At 42.4% G+C, this 22083-nt stretch overlaps 1 protein-coding gene across 2 annotated transcripts in view; it reads left to right on the top strand.

The window, feature by feature from the left end:
- Window positions 1-22083, top strand: part of LOC126162480 (ATP-binding cassette sub-family C member 4-like) — a 203846-nt gene that overhangs the window by 143058 nt on the left and 38705 nt on the right. For both annotated transcript variants that reach the window (XM_049919023.1, XM_049919022.1), the window contains exon 19: window positions 16503-16626. In XM_049919023.1, coding sequence (XP_049774980.1) covers window positions 16503-16626 — 124 coding nt within the window. The remainder of the gene's footprint in view (window positions 1-16502; window positions 16627-22083) is intronic.

Below are 22083 nucleotides of genomic sequence, written 5' to 3'. Positions count from 1 at the left end.
GTATTTTCCTTGTTTCCTTTGTAATTGCCTCCTTATTTGACCACAGGATGGTGTAGTTTGCATGACAGAAAGTATCGTGAGGTACCACTTCGACGTTATAGGTGTAGCCCTCGATAACACCGGGTTTTTCCGAAAACACATTCTCATAATCTGTAAGTAGCTGTGTCAATTCGTTTTGTTGTGCTTTAGTCAAATGTTCTGACTCCCTAACTTTCATGGCTATCAGTTTCCTTTTTTCCTCTTTATCTTCAGTAATAAATTCTTTATAATATGCTTGTCTTGTACAGAATATAAATTCATTACCTGTATTCCTTCGAATCTCGACTGAAAGCTCCGGCAATATTTACCGTGCACTTCCCGTGTCCTCAACAACGGCAAAATTACCCGTCTACCCTCATTCATAAGGCTTACTTCCCCGCACAAGAGGTCGATCTACCGTAAACTCGACTCGCACCTGGTGCTTTATGATATGAGATTGTGCACGTATTGCACCTGTTACACGACAATTCTTCACTGGCAATACTGGTATTCTATTATTTTGACTCAAGTACTTGTAAAAATTTGCACTCATGACATTGGTTGAAGCGCCGGTATCGACTATTATCTGTATTGGTGCTCCGTATATATCTGCTTGCAATATAGCCTGCACAACACTTTTGTCGGTTCGGTTACGTTTCTGCGGTATGTCTACAAGTTCCTCTTCTATTTTTGTTCTCTCATTGTATCTCAGCATACAAAGTTTATGGCTGTCATCCGTGGATGTGCCCTCACTACACCGTCCTGCAGCCAACAACGGAGAGCGTATTGTGGCTGTCTTTAGTTTAACGGATGAGCATTAGTGGGTTGACAGTTGTCTGTCACTTCCACTAACCTCACATTGTGGTTCTGGTTGTTGTTGTTGCTACTGTTGGGTTGGCCACCCTGCCTCCCCGATGGTGTAATTTGATATTGTGTATGGCTCTGGTTTTGCGGTGGTCGGTTTAACTCCCTGACATATTATGTGACGGACCTGGGTTGGCGTTCCATTGTGGCGCTGTGTTTTGTTGCCACTGTGGTGTCGGTTCGTTACGACCACGCCACTGGTTTCGGTTATTCCGTCATTGCGGATTGCCGTTACCATTATATCCATTACTCATGCGTCCATCATGATGTCTCTTTCGATTTTGACGATTATAACCGTTGCCGTTATAACCATTGCCACTGTTTGTGCCTCGATTCTGTTGTCGGTGCTCTTCCCTATTCCCGTTACCATTTGGTACTAAGTTACTACCATTACTGTGGCTGCTATTGTAATCGGCTTTTTGTTGATTACAGCCTGCATGGTTCCACTTGTTTTCGGTTTTCATATCTTCGATCAATAAGTCAACAGAATCCACTAATTCCATGAATTGTTCTATATCGTATTCCGGCACATTGATGAAATATCTTTTAATTTCACTGGGCAACATCATTTTTATCAATCTGATTATGTCACGATCGGACATTGGCTCGTCCCAGTACCTGGTTTTGTTTATATACCTTTCGAAATATTTGCGTAACGTTCCCATCTTAGGGTTGTACATTTCTGGACTGTATAACTCCTTTCGTAGTCTTTCTTGGACGCTATCGGACCAGAATTTTTGCAAGAATGCACCTTCAAACTGTTGCATCGTTAGACATTTTTCGGACACGTCGGTGGCCCACAGTGCCGCGTCACCTTGAATAAAGGAGACCACGAACTGTATTCTTTGTCTTTCCGTCCACGTCCTGGGAAACACATTCCTGAAGCTCTTAATAAATACAACAGGGTGGACATTTCGTTTTTCGCTATTGAAGGGTTGGAATGTCCTGTGTTTTATTACATTGTCCTCTTTTTTACACATCTGATTGCTACATTCTGTGACATTCATTACTTCGTGATGTGCGCTGCACGGTATCGCATGTTGTTCGTGCTCATAATTCGTATTAGGTTGCGGTTGCGCACTCGCACCCTGCCTACCGTCAGCGTTATTATAGTAATCAGTGCGCGGAGTCGGATTCATTATCTGTCCGCCACTGTTTACATTGCTTTCCGACACAGACAGTCTCCGCGCGACCTCCTGTTGCCAATTCGGCAACTCCGCTGTCACACGGGATTTGATCTGTGTTAATTCGGCGTACAGTGCGGCAGCGCTAGCGTCAATATTTACACTCGCGGCCGCAGTCTCTTGTTCTACAGCTGTTTTTACATCGCTTTCAATCTTTGCAGATATCTCGCGATCCTTTACTTCTAGCCATTCATTGAATTCTTTGTCGACTTTTTGAGCTTGCACTTCCAAATATGCATCAATACTTTTCCGTGCATCTATCTCCACATTATCCACGCGGGTGGTTAAAGTCTGGACATTGTCTTCAAGCCTAGCCTGCGATATCTGTGATTTGTGCATCTCGCCGGCTAAGCTTTGCACAAGATCGGGGATTTCTTTGCAAGCGTCCCGCATCTCGGCAAGTTCGCTTTGGATACTATCTAGCTTCGCTTCACTGCGCTGCTCTTGCTCAATGAGCTTTTGCGTTAATTTTTTCTCCTGCTCATGTAGCATCTGAGCCAGTTTTTCGTCTCTTTCCCTATCTCTTTCTTCGAGCCTTCGCAGAAATTCAGCAAAAGGGTCTGCAATCGGTGAGCATACTGGTGCCCCGCTTAATCTAGCAGTCGATTGGCCCCCCTGCCCAGGCAGTGGAGTTGTTACTCTATTCCCATTCTGCTGTGGAGCGTCATTCACAGTCCACAGATCCTCGCCCCCCGCTCCGGAAATTATGTTATCCGAGGCGGTGGCTTGGGATTCGTTTACGTATTGCAAATGACCCTCACTTTCCATATTAACAGAATTTTGTTCTTCTGGTACGGATGCTTTAGGTTGTCCTATCTTACCCATACTAAATTCACTTTAAGACACTGACAAATCTTTAACACTGATACACACACGAATAATTATCCCCTCCAAAAAATAAACATATAAATACACAAAACGAATAATTATCCCTTCCAAAAATAACACATAAATACACAAAACACCGAAGGTATCTCATGTGCACATGGGTTCGATATTCCGTACAGAGCTACACAGGATGCTTGCACAATAGGCCTTACCTTTATTTTTCTTTATCGTAATCCCTTTTCTTTTCTACACTTTTTCTTCTCCAGATCTCCTCAGGGTGTGGTTTTGTTGTTGTACATGTAAAAGAATTCATATAAGCATTAATATTTTACAACAATTAGACACATACATAATTACATTCAGTACAATAGAATCATATTAATCGGGCCCCAAAGTTGCGGCGCCAATCTCGCGTCCGTCGGCCGTCGTAATTTAATATATTATTATTGTTATTATTATTAGTTTTTGATTGTTGCCGACTTACGTGGTGGGCCTTAATAAAAATGATATTCCATTTAATTTTGATTTGACGGTTAAATGCTTTCCTGAAGTTCTCCTTTTTAACAATATTAATCTCAAATTATTTGTTACGTTAATGAATGTTAGACTTGCTGCATCTTACAAACATGAGCATACAAGCTGAACAATGTAATAAACTTTTCATATTAATTTCCTCGGCTAGTCAATTCACTTTAAAGCAAAAGATCTTTAGTTATTAATTACAATTGCGGCCCACACGCGCGAGAGTATTTTTCTTACCTCCGTTAACCATTGTATTGTAGTCGGAGTCCTGGCTCTGGGTCTCGGCTATGGTACTGAAAATAAGAATCTTAAAGCTAAGTATTTTCTGCATCGTCGGGCGGCTGTGGAGAAATATTAATATTATGTTAATAGCGGGCGAGTATTTCGCTTCCGCTAATTTTCATAAGTTAATAGCGCCACGTAATGGCGTCGTTGGCTGCATCGGCCGCTGCGATTGTTGAACTGTAAATTACTTGAATGCAGGTTAATTCAAGGAAGGCGGACATGAAATCGGGATCACCTCTTACAAATTAAAAGTGCACAATAATATTCAATTAATATATTATCTGCTTAACTCATACAAATATGCTTACATTTGTCAGCACTCGAAAGATGTCCGTCTATATACACTCAAGACAAAAGAAGAAGTGAAGACGACAAAAAAATTAACAAAAGAGCGTATCTTGTCGTCTCTTTAGATCACTTTGTTATATTTCTTTGCATTGCATTTCTTTGCATTTCTCGACAGAGAAATTATTGTTTTACGGCTACATGAAAAAAAATATATTATTCAATTTATGAATGTCTCTTATTTATTAATATTGTTTTTAAGTCTTTTCGTAATATGGCACTGGGGACGCTATAGCACGAAATGACCTCTCCATTATGTTCCATAAATGCTCGATGGGATTTACATGGGACGATTTGGGTAGCCAAGTCATTCGCTCGAATTGCCCAAAATGTTCTTCAAATCGATCGCGAACAATTGTGGCCCGGTGACATGGCGCATTGCCATCCATAAAAATTCCATCGCTGTTGAACATGAAGTCCAAGTAGCCGAACATAGCCATTTCCAGTTACTAATCGGTTCACTTGGACCGGAGGATCCAGTCCAATCCACGTAGACACAGTTCACATCATCATGGCGCCACCACCAGCTGGCACAGCGCCTTCTCGACAACTCGGGTCGACGGTTTCATTGCGACTACGCCGCACTCGAACCCTACCATCACCTCTTACCAGCTGAAATCGGGACTCGTTTGACCAGGCCACTGTTTTTCAGTCGTCTAGGGCCCAGTCGATACGGTCTCGAGTCCAGGAGAGGCGCTACAGGCGATGTCGTGCTGTTAGCAAAGGCACTCGCGGCTGTCGTCTGCTGCAGTAGCCCATTAACGCCAAATTTCACCGCACTCTCGAAACGGATACGTTCGTCGTACACCCCACATTGATTTATGTGATTATTTCACACAGTGTTGTATGTCTGTTAGCAGTGACAACTGTACATAAACACGGCTACTCTCGGTCGTTAAGTGAAGGCAATGGGCCACAGCTTTGTCCGTGGTTAGAGAAAATGCCTGATATATTTTGTTCTCGGCGCACTCTTTACGCTGTGAATCACTGAATACTGTATTCCCTAACGATTTCCGAAACAAAATGTCCCATGCGTCTAGCTCAATCTACTATGCCGCATTCAGAGTCTGCTAATTCCCGTCGGACTCCGATAATCACGTCGCACACTTTTCGCATGAATCGTCTAAGTAAAGTGACATCTCTGCCAATGCGTTGTCCTTTTATACCTTGTACACACGATATTGCTGCCATACCCCTGCCGTATCTGTAGCAGGCATCACATATGCAACACTTTGGGCACATATCCTTGGTTGAAAACACATCGGTAATAATAATAATGGCGTGTGAGGCTCAACGTGATTATAATTTGTAAAGCAAATTTCAGTTTCCGTTCATAGTTTCTCTGACACTATAGTTCACAATTTATGCGCTCCAATCTGCAACTCCCTTAAAATCTATAATAATTAGCAATTCCCCTTGCAGTATCGCAAAGTGTTAATAATGGAGACTTCATTAATTTTCTTTATGATTTCGTGGTATATGCTTGCAAACAACACCTGCCTTTTCACAGTAATGTGGAACACAATTAATGCTTGCAACCTTGCAGAGATAAGATGTGAAGAACAAAGTATGCAGTCGATATCGTCTGCTTCTCCTAAAGACCTACATATGTGTTATTTATTATTTAATTTTTTGGGCATTCATTCCAGTGATGTCGACATTTCGTTAGTAATTGTGTAAACATTAGAGCGAACAGTAAATAACTTGGACGATTCCGTGAATTGGGATTCGATCGATGACTGTTGTGCTAATTAAAGTCCAGAACCCAAATAAAATGTGTACAGTAATAGCTTACAGAGAGAAAAGAAAGGCTATAATTTTTTAGTTAAAGAAAGGAAGGAGAAATACGCTTATACATAAGCAGTGTGCAAAGGCGGTTTCGTTTCGTAAAATCTGTACATGAATTGTGCAAATGGAAGAAAGGTTTACACAAAGTATGAAGTATGCACAAAAGTGTAAAAGAAGAACTATCTGCACGATTTAGAACTGCTCCTGAGAGTCAGTCAACCGTTATCAAAGAAGATCTACGGGACTAGGGGCTCTGATTTGCAAGTGAGATGAACATTGCTGATTTCCAGGCTTCTTCAAACGATTTAAATACATTCAGCTAATTAAACAGAAAAGAAAGTCGCCAAATTAAGTAGTTTACCTCAAGTGTGCGTATGGAGGAGATTTCATTGGGAGGTAAATACAACTGAGAAATTTGTTACTGACATGAAGAAAAATTTTCTGGTACCCCCTAAAATACTGTGTATGCACCCAATCACTTAGGTTTCGTGCAAATAAAAAGTTTCCAGGAGATAAAAGCCAGAGTGGCTTGTGCAGTCAATGAATGCTTTGACACATTCATATACAACAATTCCAGTGATAAGTATCAGAGAATCACTGTTGCCGGAGCTTCACATCTGTCTTCAGGAACGTCAAAGTAAATTACAAACAAAAATTTAGAAAATAGGTCTGTTTATTTGCAGAAATAGTATAACCGATGTAGCAGCATCTGGAAACAGGGAAAGAACAGTTTTCAGTGTTACATTCGAATCGTCTTCTTAATAATTCATTGCTTTTGTTGGACTACTGGCCTGGACATAACGACGCCTCTGTCTTTAGGAGAGCGACGAAAAGACTGTTAATATAATTCGGATTCCACTGGGAATTAACAGTGTGATTTTAGCCTCTCGATAAAAAATTTTATCAACAGACTAAAATATTTTTCAGAAATTTGTCGGGCAACATAATTTACATTACCCCTTCGTCTTTTCATGTTGATCAGCGGAACTAAATCGTTAAACTTTAGGCACTTCTGCATCACCACATTTTACGAATTTGATCAAGTATGCTGGTATACAGCACAATATGCAGAACACCGGCCACGACCGTTTTCACTCCATTCCAGTGCTGTCACTGAAATTATCAATTTTTCTTTTATCATGTGCTCCTAGTGTAAGGGAATGTTTATTTTCATCATCCAATAGACGATTCACATTTTTTGGAACGACTTCAGGGAACAAACAAGCAACTGTTTCATTAATATATATTAATGACTTGCCATTCTGTATTCACGAAGATGCGAAGCTGGTACTTGTTTCCGATGATACAAGTATAGCTATCACACCCAACAGACAAGAATTAACTGGTGAAATTGTAAACGATGTTTTTCAGAAAATCATTAAGTGGTTCTCTGCAAATGGGCTCTCATTAAACTTTCACAAAACACAGTATATACAGTTCCACACAGTAAATGGAATGACACCATTAATAAATATAGACTTCAATCAGAAATCGGTAGCTAAGGTAGAATATTCAAAATTTCTAGGTGTATGCATTGATGAGGGGTTGAACTGGAAAAAACACACTGAGAATCTGCTGGAACGTTTCAGCTCAGCTACTTATGCTATTAGGGTCGTTGCAAATTTTGGCGATGTGTATCTCAGTAAATTAGCTTACCACGCCTATTTTCATCCTCTGCTTTCGTATGGCATCATATTCTGGGATAACTCATCATGAGTAAGAGTGTGTTCATTGCATAAAAGCGTGTAATCAGAATAATTGCTGGAGCTCATCCAAGATCATCCTGCAGACACTTATTTAATGAGCTAGGAATCTTCACTGTAGCCTCACAATATATATATTCGCTTATGAAATTTGTTATGAACAATCCGAACGAATTCAAAAGTAATAGCAGTGTACATGGCTACAACACTAGGAGAAAGGATGATCTTCACTACTCAAGGTTAAATCTAATTTGGCTCAGATGGGGGTAAATTATACTGCCACAAAAGTCTTTGGTCACATACCTAATAGCATCAAAAGTCTGACAGGTAGCCATATAGCATTTAAAAGGAAATTAAAAGAATTTCTTAATGGAAACTCGTTCTACTCATTAGATTAATTTTTGGATATAGTAAGTGGGTAATTTCCCCAACCCCCACAAAAGAATTAAAAACATTAAGTGTCATGTAATATTTTGTGTAATGTAATATCTTGTATAGACACCTTTTATTAACCTGACACGTTGCAAAAAAAATGGTTCTAATGGCTCTGAGCACTATGGGACTAAACTGCTGCGGTCATCAGTCCCCTAGAACTTAGAACTACTTAAACCTAACTAACCTAAGGACATCACACACATCCATGCCCGAGGCAGGATTCGAACCTGCGACCGTAGCGGTCGCGCGGTTCCAGACTGTAGCGCCTAGAACAGCTCGGCCACTCCGGCCGGCTGACACGTTGCACATCATTACGAAGCGTCGTATTCAAAATCTATGGAACAAGTACTAATCTAATCTCATTGTTAGGAAAATACGCAGTATTCAAAAATTATCATAAGAATTGTGCTTCAGGAATTGTTATGAAATATTTAATGTCAACGAATGAAAATCCCGATTGATGAAAGTCGCCTGTAATGTAAAACCATACACTGCCTTGATATTGTTTCCACTTCTAATCACTTGTTCAACAATTACATCGGCAATAGTTTAGCTATTGATAGGAATTGCAAGTTTTTTAATAAAATAATTATTTGAGACGTTTTGGGTATGGTTAAGAGCTTGAAATTAGCGCGCGCGCGTTTGTGTGTGTGTGTGTGTGTGTGTGTGTGTGTGTGTGTGTGTGTGTGTGTGTGTCCGCATCTGCTTGTTTGCCAATTCGCTCTAGGGAGGACGGGCTATGAACACTGCTGCTATAAACGGTTTTTATGGGCAAAAATGAGTAACTTTAACTTTTAAAAAAAATATTTGCAGTGCGCCTCAGCAGTCAAGATTTTGACAGTGAATTTGTTTCAGTGAATTCTTTCTGAGTGAAAAATTTCAGGATAGGATTAGAAATGTCAGATTGGTCCATTCCCTTGTTAGAAGTCAAAACGAAAAGTTCAGCCACTTTTCTTTCGGAAATACCATGGGTGGTTTCTGAGAAATTACAGTATTTGCAACTTAGGATCAATGTAAGTGTCAAACTTGTTGCTGTCTTACGTTAGAAGTTTATTTCGTACCCAGGTAAGGATATGGAGGCAATAAAGATTGCACCAGGGCGATCCTGTCACAAAAGGGTTACGGAGGAAACGTGCGAGTAGCTTTCTGTTCTGTTTTTGGAAGTTCACATAACTCGAGTACAGATTGCTTTAAAAAAGGCTGTCATAAACCATGAAGTGCTATACATCCTACTACTTTGGGGAGAATGCATGAGGAGCTCGAAAAGAGCAGTTGACTTGCACGCACAAAGATACAAATAAGGACGACAACTCACTTAAATGCTATGCCGTGGATAAGAGGCAAAAATGCAACAAGCAAAGGAATAAATAGGTGTTCTGGCAGCTGTTGATCGTAATTCGCACGTCAGCTCTAAAGCAACTATCCGTCGAATATGTCAGTCCATAGTCGTTCACTAATTGCACGCTAATAATTGCCACAAGCATAACTTGCCACGTCACCAGCAAATTAAACAGTAGCATAGCAGACGATGCACGGCTAACCGTCGCTTGGTTCTGATGTGGCGTCTCTACAGTATTTTCTTTCTCTAATAAATTCTTTTCACCAAAGAGGCAACCTTTACAAGTTACAGAAAGCCGAACTAACGAAATGTGCATTGTTGGTACACTGTGAATCCACAGTGTGTAAGATCGGTTGAAATTTAGGGGATGTAGACCGTAAATGTTTGGTGTGGGATTATTGGAGACTATGTAATTCGTCCTTATGTTACTGACGAAACGTTAACGGATAACAGGTGCTTTAGTTACTAACCGAAGCGCTACGGCTTTCGTAGAGGAAGTTCCAAAGGCGAAAGGGTGTTCTGCTCTCTACTCTCTAGTGGATAGGAAAGGCCTCACTTGCCTCTTACACCTGTTTCCTTGCCGCTGTACAGGATCTGAAGGCATTGTCACTTGACCTGTATGTTCGTCTGACTTGACGCCACGGTTTTTTTCTCTGTAATCAACATAACTTCTGATGATTCAAAAATACTTAAAACATTGCATTGCTGCAGCGTGTGCAAGTATATAGAGGAAACCCGTTCGGTGCATGGAGTAGACCTGTGGAGAAGATTTTGCACCATCGTCTTCAAACGAGTAGCGTGTGGACTTTTAAGATACGTGATAACATTAATGGAATTTTATGGAAGTGTTATGACCGCTTTGGTTTGTAATATCCTTTTTTCTTAGTGTTACTGAGGTTGAAATATTAGAAAATAAGTGTGTTTCAGAATTAACCCCCTGTTATGTGGGTCAAATGCCTCAGAGCACTATGGGACTTAACATCTGAGGCCATCAGATCCCTAGAACTTACAACTACTTAAACCTAACTAACCTAAGGACAACACACACATCCATGCCCGAGGCAGGATTCGAACCTGCGATAGAAGCAGTCTCGCGGTTACAGACTGAAGCGCCTAGAGCCGCTTGGCCACCCCCATGCTATTTTTTTGGCTGGTGCGGAATTACTATTTGATAATACTTACACCTCAATTCTCTGTTTTACAGACTCATCCAACTTGTTACATTCATTTTTTTTCCAAAATAAAGAACAGCGGGGTTGTTACCATAGTTAAATGGTGAATCTCCTCTGATTGGTTCTCAGTTGCTGCATCGCTCCAACCAAATGGTGCCTAGTGTAACTATTGTCAAGTATAATGATGATGATGATTGGTGTTTTATGGCGCACAACAACGAGGTTATCAGCGCCCGTTCCCAAAATAAATGTTGCCGAGTGCAGCCAAGATGTTTTAAACAAGGATCAATTCGGAGCCGACCTTTGCGAGAATTGTAAATGCTCAATCGAGTATAAGATACACTTTTGCGACTCTTCTGAATTTGTAATTACACTGCTGTGCAAAACTTAAGGACGAAAGTAGCTTTCACTGATGAATTACTGGCAAGTAACATAGCTCGATGACACTTTCACCATACACAGATAGAACTGCTGCAGTATGGAACACAAGATAACTGAAAGAAAAACGTCATGAGGGGAACAGAAATTATACTGTCCTTCGAAGTTCATGAAGGTCCCTGAACACTACGAAAATGTGAGACGTGGTTCTCAGTATTGTGTCTCAAAAATGGTGCAAATGGCTCTGAGCACTATGGGACTCAACATCTTAGGTCATAAGTCCCCTAGAACTTAGAACTACTTAAACCTAACTAACCTAAGGACATCACACACACCCATGCCCGAGGCAGCATTCGAACCTGCGACCGTAGCAGTCCCGCGGTTCCGGACTGCAGCGCCAGAACCGCTAGACCACCGCGGCCGGCTGTATTGTGTCTGATCACCACGGAACGGACAGCAGTGCATGCCTTCCAGCGTGCTCCTATGCTGGCCACAGGTTGGCAAGCAGTTCATGTGGTAGGGCGTTCCATTTCCCCACATCGTGACTGACGACTGCCCGATGCTCGCTGGTGCACGTGGGCCTGCCGCAGTACGTCTTCTCAACCTATCCACGCGTGCTCGATGGGATTTAAGTCGGGAGAAGGATAGTCCAACAAATTCGTCTAACATTCTCTTGTTGCAAAGGCTCCACCCGAGGTTCTGGATAAGACCGCGCAGTGTCATCCATAAAAGTGAAGTCAGGGGCGAATACACACCCAAAAAGAAGCTCTTGGGAAAGGAGTACAGTATCACACTAACAATTACCTGTAGGTATAGCGAGTTCAAAGGTTTTGAGGACAGTACGTCCTTGCGACATTAGGGCCTGCTTTTCCACACCATAACAACTGGACTACTAGAACGAACGCGCTCGACATTGGTTCTGAGTGAATTATGTGTTCCCACCTCTCACCTTACGAGGGGTATATCCAGTATTCTCTAACATGATCGTTTTGCTGGTCCAGGTGTTATGGTGTGGGGAGGCATAAAGTTACATGGGCGTATGACCTTCTTTGTCTTTGAACGGAATCACTCAGTGGTCAATGTTATTGTGACAATGCATCCCCCAGCCGGGGTGGCTGAGCGGTTCTAGGCGCTACAGTCTGGAACCGCGCGACCGCTACGGTCGCAGGTTCGAATCCTGCCTCGGGCATGGATGTGTGTGATGTCCTTAGGTTAGTTAGGTTTAAGTAGTTCTAAGTTCTAGGGGACTGATGACCTCAGAAGTTAAGTCCCATAGTGCTCAGAGCCATTTTGACAATGCATCCCTTCCACTTCTGCGTGGGGTGCATTTGGCACTGAATTCGTTTCTATGGATCATAACGCGCAGGTGCATCGAATTGCGTTAACTACCTCACTTGCAGCCAATACGTTACACACCGTCTGCTAACCTCCTTCCTTGGAGCCAACACGCTAGACACCGTTCGCTAATTCAGAACAGGGACCTATGTTGATACCAGGTTTCTGCATGCACAAATCAGATTCCACTGGGCTGCCCCCGCTGCTAACATACAATATTGCCGCTCTGTAGAGACGACGTCCGGCCGGGTTGCCAGCTTTTTGTGCTTCCTTGCTTGCTCTCTGGCTGACTCGACACGTCCTCCAGCTTCCAGCCCCGTAGCGACAGTTGGCCACCGCGTCCTCCACACACACACACACACTCCACACACACACACACACACACACACACACACGCACGCACGCACGGCCTTTATCACCAGCCGTTGGAGCCAACTTCCACCCATCTTCGCAGCCAGCGTTGCTCGGCAGCCGACTCCCTGAACCTGCCACTCTAGGACGTAAACAAGACCGGCCGCTGCACCATCCACGGGCCGGCGCCGCATGCAAAATGTCGCCCTGCTGCTGCTGCTGCTGCCTATGATCCCAGGCGCTTGCTCCAACTCGCTGCCGCTCCCTTGTTGTACACCAGACCGCTCTCCCTGTGAGCTACGGTCGATCATCGCCTCACAGTGGCGCTGAACTCAACTGTTTTGCATTTTCACCCGCTCTGCTGCCTCGGGAACCCATCACAGCTGCTGACCACTGCTGATGCCAACTGACAAAGGGGCGGTACTTCAACATTACGGTGACTCGCCAACTCAACAGTACACACTGTTTTTAAATCTTTTTATGACAAACTATGGCAAAAATGTGTAAATGAATAAAATTTTATTAGCATGTGGATTTCTGTTATCAGAGGCCAAAAACTGGTGAAAAAGTCTTGCTAAGTATTGACAAATGGTTACATGCCTGCAGCGCACCTTTATACCGGAAGTTAATCCAAAAGTCAAGGATAACGGGAAAGCGATATTGCAAACGGTCATCAATATTTTTGTGGTTTTCGCCGACAATGTCTTAGTAGTGTTGTACTTTCATTGGCATTAGTGTCTCCCCTATCTAAAGTTTAGAGCATAACGTAACGAAGACGGCGTTTGTGTCCAGTTTTACTGCGTAGAAACCTCAGTTGGCTTTAAGCACGTGAAACTCACATCACAGAGTTCATCAGAGTTCATTGATCACTTTAATCCTTCTGACACGCTGTTCAGAAAATACAGTGAGATGACAGGCTCAGAGGGATCGTGTCGGACCTTTTTTTTTTATCGGAATGGTGCAGCAACTCGACGTCGCATGGACTGAACATTAATGCAGAAGTAATGAGCTGTCCATAGTTGCAAAAGTGTAGCCGATGCAAGATTTTGTGCAAGATCTGACCTCTCCATTATGTCTCATAAACGTTCGATGGGATTCATGTCGGACTGTATGGGTGGCCAAGTCTTTCACTCGAATCGTCAAGAGTGTTCTTCCAACCAATCTCGAATAATTTTGCCCCGGCATTGTCATCCACAAAAACGAAGTCTGTGAATGAAGTAGCCGAACATACCATTTCCAGTGAATGATCTGTTCAGTTGTATTAGAAGACCCTGTTCATTCGACAGTCCACACCATCATGGAGTCACCAAAAGATTGCACAGCGCCCTGTTGACAGCTTGGATCCATGTCTTCGTGGGCCCTGCGCCACACTCTGTCCCAGTGTTTCCCAACCTGAGGATAATTACCCCCTTGTATAAACAAATGCTAAATATCTTAAGAAAGACCGGCCGAGCGGTTCTAGGCGCTACAGTCTGGAACCGCGCGACCGCTACGATCGCAGGCTCGAATCCTGCCTCGGGTATGGATGTGTGTGATGTCCTTAGGTTAGTTGGGTTTAAGTAGTTCTAAGTTCTATGGGACTGATGACCTCAGAAGTTGAGTCCCATAGTGCTCAGAGCCATTTGAACCATATCTCAAGAAAAGTCTTCTCCGAGTTGTAGATAGTACCTGCAATAGTCCAGAAACGGCTTCATTACACGCTTCGAAACAGGTAAATAAATTAACTAACAGCACGCCACGGCAGTAACTACATACGGGCTACTATAGTCCTGTATTATTATTATTATTACTATTACTATTAGTGGCTGTGGTGTGACACACAAAGCATTAACAGCCTGAAGTCTTCCAAGCAATAAAGTGCAGCAATCAAGTGATTTACGAACCGTAAGTGCAGTGCACACAGCTTGGTTGATTTTAAATGGGCCTGCAATGTCCAGGTCAAGCAAGTGCCGCTGTGGAGAGTAGTAATGCAGGGAAATTATGTTTTATAACAAATGTCTATTCTCACTGTGAATAGTTAGCTTTCTTATCTGGAAGTTGTGGGTACCACTTGCAATGCACTACGAATTCCTTCGCCATTCAATCTAACACCCCCCGTCCCCTGCCGACATACCCACAAAAACTACACATCATTAATATTTCATCATTTTAAAAATAAAAGCCTTCGAAGAAGTCTTTCATTCCATAGTTTAGTGAGGTGCTAGGGCCGGGATACTAGCTAATGTCTGATTGCACTCAGGGGTGATGATCTAAGAAATTTTGGGAACTACTGTTCTGTCCCTACCAACAGCTCCCACCAACTGAAACCGGGACTCATCTGACCAGGTCATGGTTTTCCAGTCGTCTTAGGTCCAAACGATATGGTCACGTGAACAGGAGAGGCTCAGCAGGCGATGTGCTGTTAGCAAAGGTACTCGCGTCTGTCGTCTGCTGCCATAGCCCACTGCCACAGCCCACTAACGCCACTTTTCGCTGCACGGTCCTAACGCATATGTTCGTCGTACGTCCCACATTAATTTCTGCGGTTATTTCAAAGCAGTGTTGCTTGTCTGTTAGCACTGAGAACTATTCGCGAACGCCGTTGGTCTCGGTCGTTAATTGAAGGTCGTCGGCCACTGCGTTGTCGGTTGTGAGAGGTAATGCTTGAAATCTGCTATTCTCAGCACACTCTTGATACTGTGGATATCGGAATATTGAATTCCCTAACGAATTTTGAAATGGAAAGTCTAGCTCCAACCACCAATCCGTGTTCAAAGTGTGTTAATTTCCGTCATGCGGCCGTAATCACGTCGGAATGAGTCACCTGAGTACAAATGAGAGCTCCGCCAAAGCACCGCCCTTTTATACCTTGTGTAGTGGATATTATCGTCATCTGTATGTGTGTATATCGTTATCCGATAAGTTTCGTCATCTTAGTATGTGTTGTCATTTTTTAATTTGTTTATCTTTCGTCTACTAATGGTCAGACGACATCTGGAGCCCAGAAAGACTGTAATTGCTGAGAACAAAATCTATACACCTTATTACAATAACGTGAAGTACTATTCCACACTTCTTAACTTTGTGGTACATCATTCCAGTCACGCTAAGTTCCTGTCATTACATGACCTTATTGATTTTGATGTTGGGTACGAAGAGTGCACCCAGGATCTGAGTTAAAGTAAGGGGATGAGGATGGGGGGGGGGGTTATTCGTAGAATGGGGAGACGTGGAGGAAACGAAGTATTTTTATTAGAAAACAGCACTTGAAACTACTGAAAAATAGTTTTTAATTACCATCATGTGCATTAATCTTAATACATTTTATTAGATACCTACTCCCTACGTGGTACGTAATTGAAAGAATATATTCTACATAGGATTTGTATGTATTACTTTGCTATTAGACAACTAACGTTCAGATACGTGCAAGTAGCCTACTTCAGTAGTTTCTGACTTAGTCTAGTAACATAAGAAATAGTATCACGTGTTGGAAGTACAATGCTACTGAAAACTGTAGGGGTACCATTACAGATGTCTTAGGGTACTCTTGCTCCTATTCAGTAATAATTAAGGAATGTCCTGATACCCTTAATACCAACCATTAGAATACTTTTGAACAAAAACAGAGATTTTCAATTTGATGCTTTTTTCTTATTTTTTTAATTACACTATCAGCAACGTTCCTTGAAGACCTGCGTATCACGTTAGGACGGAGTTGACTCGTAATGTTGTGAACGTTTAACAGCAGTACTCAGTCGCATACTCAAGAAGATTATAAACCAAGTTTAAATGTTCCATGTTATTTTACTTAAAGTTACTTTCTACTGAAATCAACTTCAATTAATAGTGACAGTAAATAGTTTTACGAGCTGAGAATTTACATCGGACTTCTGAAGTACCCGTTATTTCTCAATACCACTGTTCTTACTCGTTGTTGAATGATTTATCATTTTATTTCTTTCAACTTCTTCAGGATCGCCATACGTCAGCGTGGTTTCTTTACATTACGAATACGGCAGCCCTCGGCATATGGCTGGATTTGCTGAGCAGCACATTTGTTGGTGTTGTGACGTACAGTTTCCTCGTCCTTTCAACAGGTGAGGTTTATAAAATCCTACTCAGTTTTCCTATTGATATAAGATACCAAGGAAATACATGCTTTCTTTTGTACTGTAAAACCATAATTATCTTTAGTAAGTTTTTCTGCTGTATACAGCCAATTATTTAGCCATGTCGCAAAGTGGTTCTATGTAAAAAATATCAGTTTATAATCATGCGTATTAATAATATCCAAATAAGTCATTGTATAAATCATTATATGACATTGCCTTGCGCATTTTATCATAGCAGCATAAATAATACTTATGTGTTTGGTTCAGCAATATTAAATTGAAATATATATTGACAAATGTAGTTACCTACAGCAATTTATATATTAAACTTCCTGGCAGATTGAAACTGTGTGGCGGACCTAGACATTGTAAGAATGCATCATCTGCTTCTTTAATCCAGATACAAGGTGATTCCTCTTTGCTATCACTGCTACTAGGTCAAGAACCGCGTTGCTGCTACGGTCGCAGGTTCGAATCCTGCCTCGGGCATGGATGTGTGTGATGTCCTTCGGTTAGTTAGGTTTAAGTAGTTCCAAGTTCTAGAGGACTGACGACCTCAGCTGTTAAGTCCGATAGTGCTTAGAGCCATTTGAACCATTTGAACTGCTACTAGCTTCGAACACTAATTGCTCACCGCCTGATTAGTACCTGATCAGAGGCAACGGTTGATTGCTGATTAATGGAATTGTTTAATGACCACTGACGAAATATGTACAGATACCACCAAAGGGAGTCAATGAACACCGATCTCGTATAGAAGCTAACAACGTACATCAGTGCAGCCAGATATAGTGGTCTATAAATATATTATCAAACCCCACTTGTTAACCACACACTGGCTGAATAATGCAGAATGTTGCTTAACCTTTGGTAAACCTTTGTGAATCATAAAAACAGTATCTGATGATTATACACATAATTCGTCGTAATTTTTTGTTATTATTTTTTACATCCCATTGTGGGTTCTGTATTACCCCATCATCTGGTCTGTGGCATAAAAATTGTGTGTGAGCACTGTGAATTATTGTTAGTTATACGATTATACCCAGCCTTTGCGACAGTTAACTTCTGCACTATAATCCGAACAGCACTGAAATGTAACTGTTATGCCCTTATTTATTAGGGCTCTTGTATTATCTTTTTATACAACTGAGGTTAAATAACAAGCAGTTGTAATAATCGTAGACATGTCAGAGATATGCTTGTTGTCATAGACGTATTGATACTGTGGCTAATGCAGCCTGATGGCTAAGATTGTTTGCCTGTGCCACTTTGGGCAGTGATGTTGTAATGAATTGATTATGAGTGACCAGATGCTGTGTCTCGATGTTAAAAATATGTTACTCAGCTTTACTGCTTCATTGTAATGTATATTTCTCTATTTCGTTTTACGTTGTATTCTTATGCCATAGATCTTATGATGGGATAATCCGAAACGCATGATGAGAGGTTAAAAATAAAGAAAAATTTTTTAGCAACCAAGATAAGTGCGTAATCATTAGCGCCAATATGGCCGCAGACACCCTCAATGACTTCTTGCATATTTCTCGGAAGGCAAAAATCAATGAGACACTTCATTTTAAGAGTGTTTCAGAATGGTTCATCCTGTCACAAGATTATAAAATTACCTTCTACTTCAATGAAGAGGGAATCTTAGAGTACATTTTGTGTAACGCATAGGATTATTAATCTGATTTTACACTGGTATGTCTTTTACTTGACTAAACGTAAACTCTTGGGGTATATTTTACAATTATGTTTCGTATCAGAGTTTTCATTCGCCTTTCACAAATGTACGATTTCTTCAACTGGACGCGCGATAAACATCCAGACGACAATCAAACTCGTCCCATACTTCCGTAAGCATGTCTGGAGTTAGCGCTTTGGCTGCTCTTGCTTTGCGGCATCACATTCACCCGAAGTTGCTGCAAGAAGAGACACAGAGATGGAGATCTTCACGAACCCTCTAAAACAAGGAATCATATACCGTGAGACCAGGCCAGTGCTGCATGCCGTTGCGGACGATCCACCGCTGAAGCGGATCTCTGTTTGAAGTTGCTCTTAAATGCAGGTAACAGTGCATTGGTGCTCGATCGTCTTGGAAATATGAAATTTCCGGTATGATTTCGCAGTTTTAGAAAAGTTCTGATTTACTAGTGCCATTGTAGTGCTACTGTCGAGTGCTTTGAGCTGTAGGAGGTGCTATGTTGTTCTCTCGCCGAAAACACCACGGCACAGTTGTAACAGAATTGCACCTAGCTGCACCATGAAGTCTCCTGCCGGCAAACACTTTTAGTTTCGATGCCTGAGTGAACGTCGTCGCAAGTTTCTGTCTAAGTGCATGTAGAAGATACAGGGAAAGGTCGGGCGGTATCGGACAGCATACTGTACCGGACAAGAGCTGTCTCTAAACTCTAGCTTTGGTGACAGCACCTGTCGCGCCACTGCAGTCTAAACTGTGCAGGAACAAGACAGCTAGCGTAAATCTGAATCAAATCAGCAGTAACAATGTGTTTCAGAGGGACAAGTTATCTTCTCCTGACTCCTTGTGAGTTTTTCCGTGCACGAACTTAACGTTGCAGCAGGGCTTAATTTTGGCTGGAACGCGTAAGAACGGCGTTGCAGGATCTTATTGCAACGTAACTACGAGAGTCGTTCAATAAGTGATTCCCCATATTTTATTCTCAGAACATATTTATTGTTAAGAGTCCGAATTTTGTGACAATATACATCAACATGTCTTGTCTATGTCCAATTTTTCCACTAGTCTCCATCACGTTTTATGGCCGTACGCCAGCGTTGTGAAAGACCATGTGTTCCCTGGTTCCCTGCTGGTAAAAGCTCTTGTCCCGTAAGCGTAGCCATGTTTTCACTGCATGACCGACACTCTCGTCATCTTCAAAGTGTGTTCCCCATAGAGAATCTTTAAGCGGGCCCAGAGAGATGGAAGTCCGAGGGTGCCAGGTCTGGACTGTAGGGTGGATGAGGCAACGATGTCCAGTGGCTGTGGTAGGACGTCCAGAGCGTGGCTGATCATGGATTATAGATGTTCACCACGGTTTCCTTTTCTGCACACAAGAATTCATTATCTAGGCATAACATGGCAAAGCGATATGAAGTGGAATGAGCACGTCAGGTTGTATTAGGAAAGGCAAATGGTTATTAGGGGAATTTTAGGAGCCCGCATATAAGGCAATAGTGTGACCCATTGTTAAGTACCGTTCGAGTGTTTGAGATCCGCACCAGATCGGACTAAAGGAAGGCATCGAAAAAATTCAGAGGCAGGCTGCTAGATCTATTACCGGTAGCTTCGAACAACGCACAAGTATTACGAAGATACTTTGAGAACTCAAATAGGAACCGCTAGAGGAAAGGCGACGTTCTTTTCGAAGAGCGCTATTGACTAAACTTAGTGAACCGGCATTTGAGGCTTACTGCAGAACGATTCTACTGACGTAAACATACATTTCGCGGAAGGAATATGAAGATGAGATTAGAGAGATTAGGGCTCGTACCGTGGTATATAGACAGTCTAGACAGTCGTTTTTCTCTTGCTCTAATTTCGTGTGGGAAAGAAAAGGAAATACTGTAACTAGTAGTGGTATAGGATACCCTTCAGCAAATACATACGGTGTGGCTAGTGAAGTATGTATGTAGATGCAGCTGAATGAAAAAACTTTTGCATCAAAACTGACATTATTACACTTCAATTTTATTCTTACACATTGTCCAGTCACAGTAATGTGACAATAGCCCATGTTCGACGTCAACGTGCACTAAGTACTCACAGATGGCAGGTGGCAGAACACGCAGTAGAGGCTGTATATAGCGTTCGGGGGAACGCCGAAAACTGTGCAGTCGTTGCCGCAAGGCGGAAACGGAGCGATTTATGTGACGTCCAAAACGACATGATCATTGGCTTTCGGGCCAAGTGCGGAAGCATTTCCGAAAATGCTGAATTTGTAAACTGTTCACACGCAGCAGTTTTTAAAATATACCGTGCATGGCAGAACGGCGCTGTCCAAAATCGGCTCCGAGGCAACTGTGGTGCACCACGAGCCACAGATTACAGGGGTGAACGGCGACTGCGGAGATACTCTTGGGCGAATAGAGGTGCAACTACTGGGCAACTGACCGCTCAGATGTACCAAGGGGCTGCCAACAGTGTCTCCTCAACGACCGTACAGTGGACGTTACTGTGGAGGGGCCCCCGCAGCAGGCGCCTGGTTTAGGGACACGTGCTGACTTCTTCAGCGACGAAGGCTGGAATCTGCACTCCAGTACCGTAACTGGGCGTCCACTGAGTGCTGACAAGTGGCCTTTTCAGGTGAATCACCTTTTACGCTCCATCGAACTGATGGTCATTGACGCACACGGGGCGAAACGTCTGAAAGCAGACACCCTGCAACCAGGAGGGGAAAATGTGGTCCAGGGAATGTTTTCGTGGCATTCCCTGGGTGGTCTTGTCATTCTGGAAGACGCAGTGGGTCAACACAAGTATGCACATGTTCTTGGAGACCATTTCCAGCCCTACAGGCAGTTTATTTTTCTTCGGCACAGTGGCGTCTACCAGAAGGCCAGTACGAAGTGTCACCAAGCTCGCAGTGTACGTGCGTGGTTCAGAGAGCACCAGGATGAGTTTACCATACTCCCCTGGCCATCAATCTCACCGTATTTAAACCCAATCGAAAATCTGTGGGAGCACCTCTATCGGGCTGCTCACACCACGGATCCTCAACCGAGAAACCTAGAGCAACTTGCCTCGGCGCTGGAGTCGGCATGGCTTCACATCCCCAGTGACTTGTTGCAAGTCTCACAACGGTGCTCGCTGCAAAAGGTGGCTATTCCTGCTTTTGACACGTCGTCACATTAATGTTACTAGACTTTTTTTTTACTTTTGACGTGGAGTTTTGTAACTGTATTATGTTACGTACCATAGTAGTGCTTCGTGAGAAGAATGTACCCACACAACGTCCAGAAAATATCGTAAGTTTGAAAGAGCTTACCTGCCCGATACTTCCTCCAGTCTTATGAAATGGGACGAATCTTCTAGAAACCAGTTGTAAGTTGTAACTGGCCTGTGTCATTCTGGATATAAATATGATAGCAACAGTTTTGAGTCAGACATTTTTGATCACTGAGACGTAGTACCAATCACTGAGAGCGTCGAAATGTTGTCGACTTATAGAATTAATAATGCATCTGTGTAATCAACTGAATAATGTCTTTCTTATATTCTTGACGAATACATTGATCATACGAAAGGATGTCCTTCCGAGATTACACAGTTATTTCAGAACGACAATAATTTATTAATAAGTAATATCCGAATCACAATAAGCCTTTTCATCCAGGTTGTGTATGTAATACAACCTTCTGCGCCAGCTTTCAGAATCACAAATAATTATGGAAAACGATCTACCTAATGATGAAAGACAGTCT

The sequence above is a fragment of the Schistocerca cancellata genome, chromosome 2 (assembly GCF_023864275.1).
Source record: "Schistocerca cancellata isolate TAMUIC-IGC-003103 chromosome 2, iqSchCanc2.1, whole genome shotgun sequence".
NCBI lineage: Eukaryota > Metazoa > Arthropoda > Insecta > Orthoptera > Acrididae > Schistocerca > Schistocerca cancellata.
Note: the sequence above shows the minus strand (reverse complement) of the source record. Positions and strands in the feature narration are given on the sequence as shown.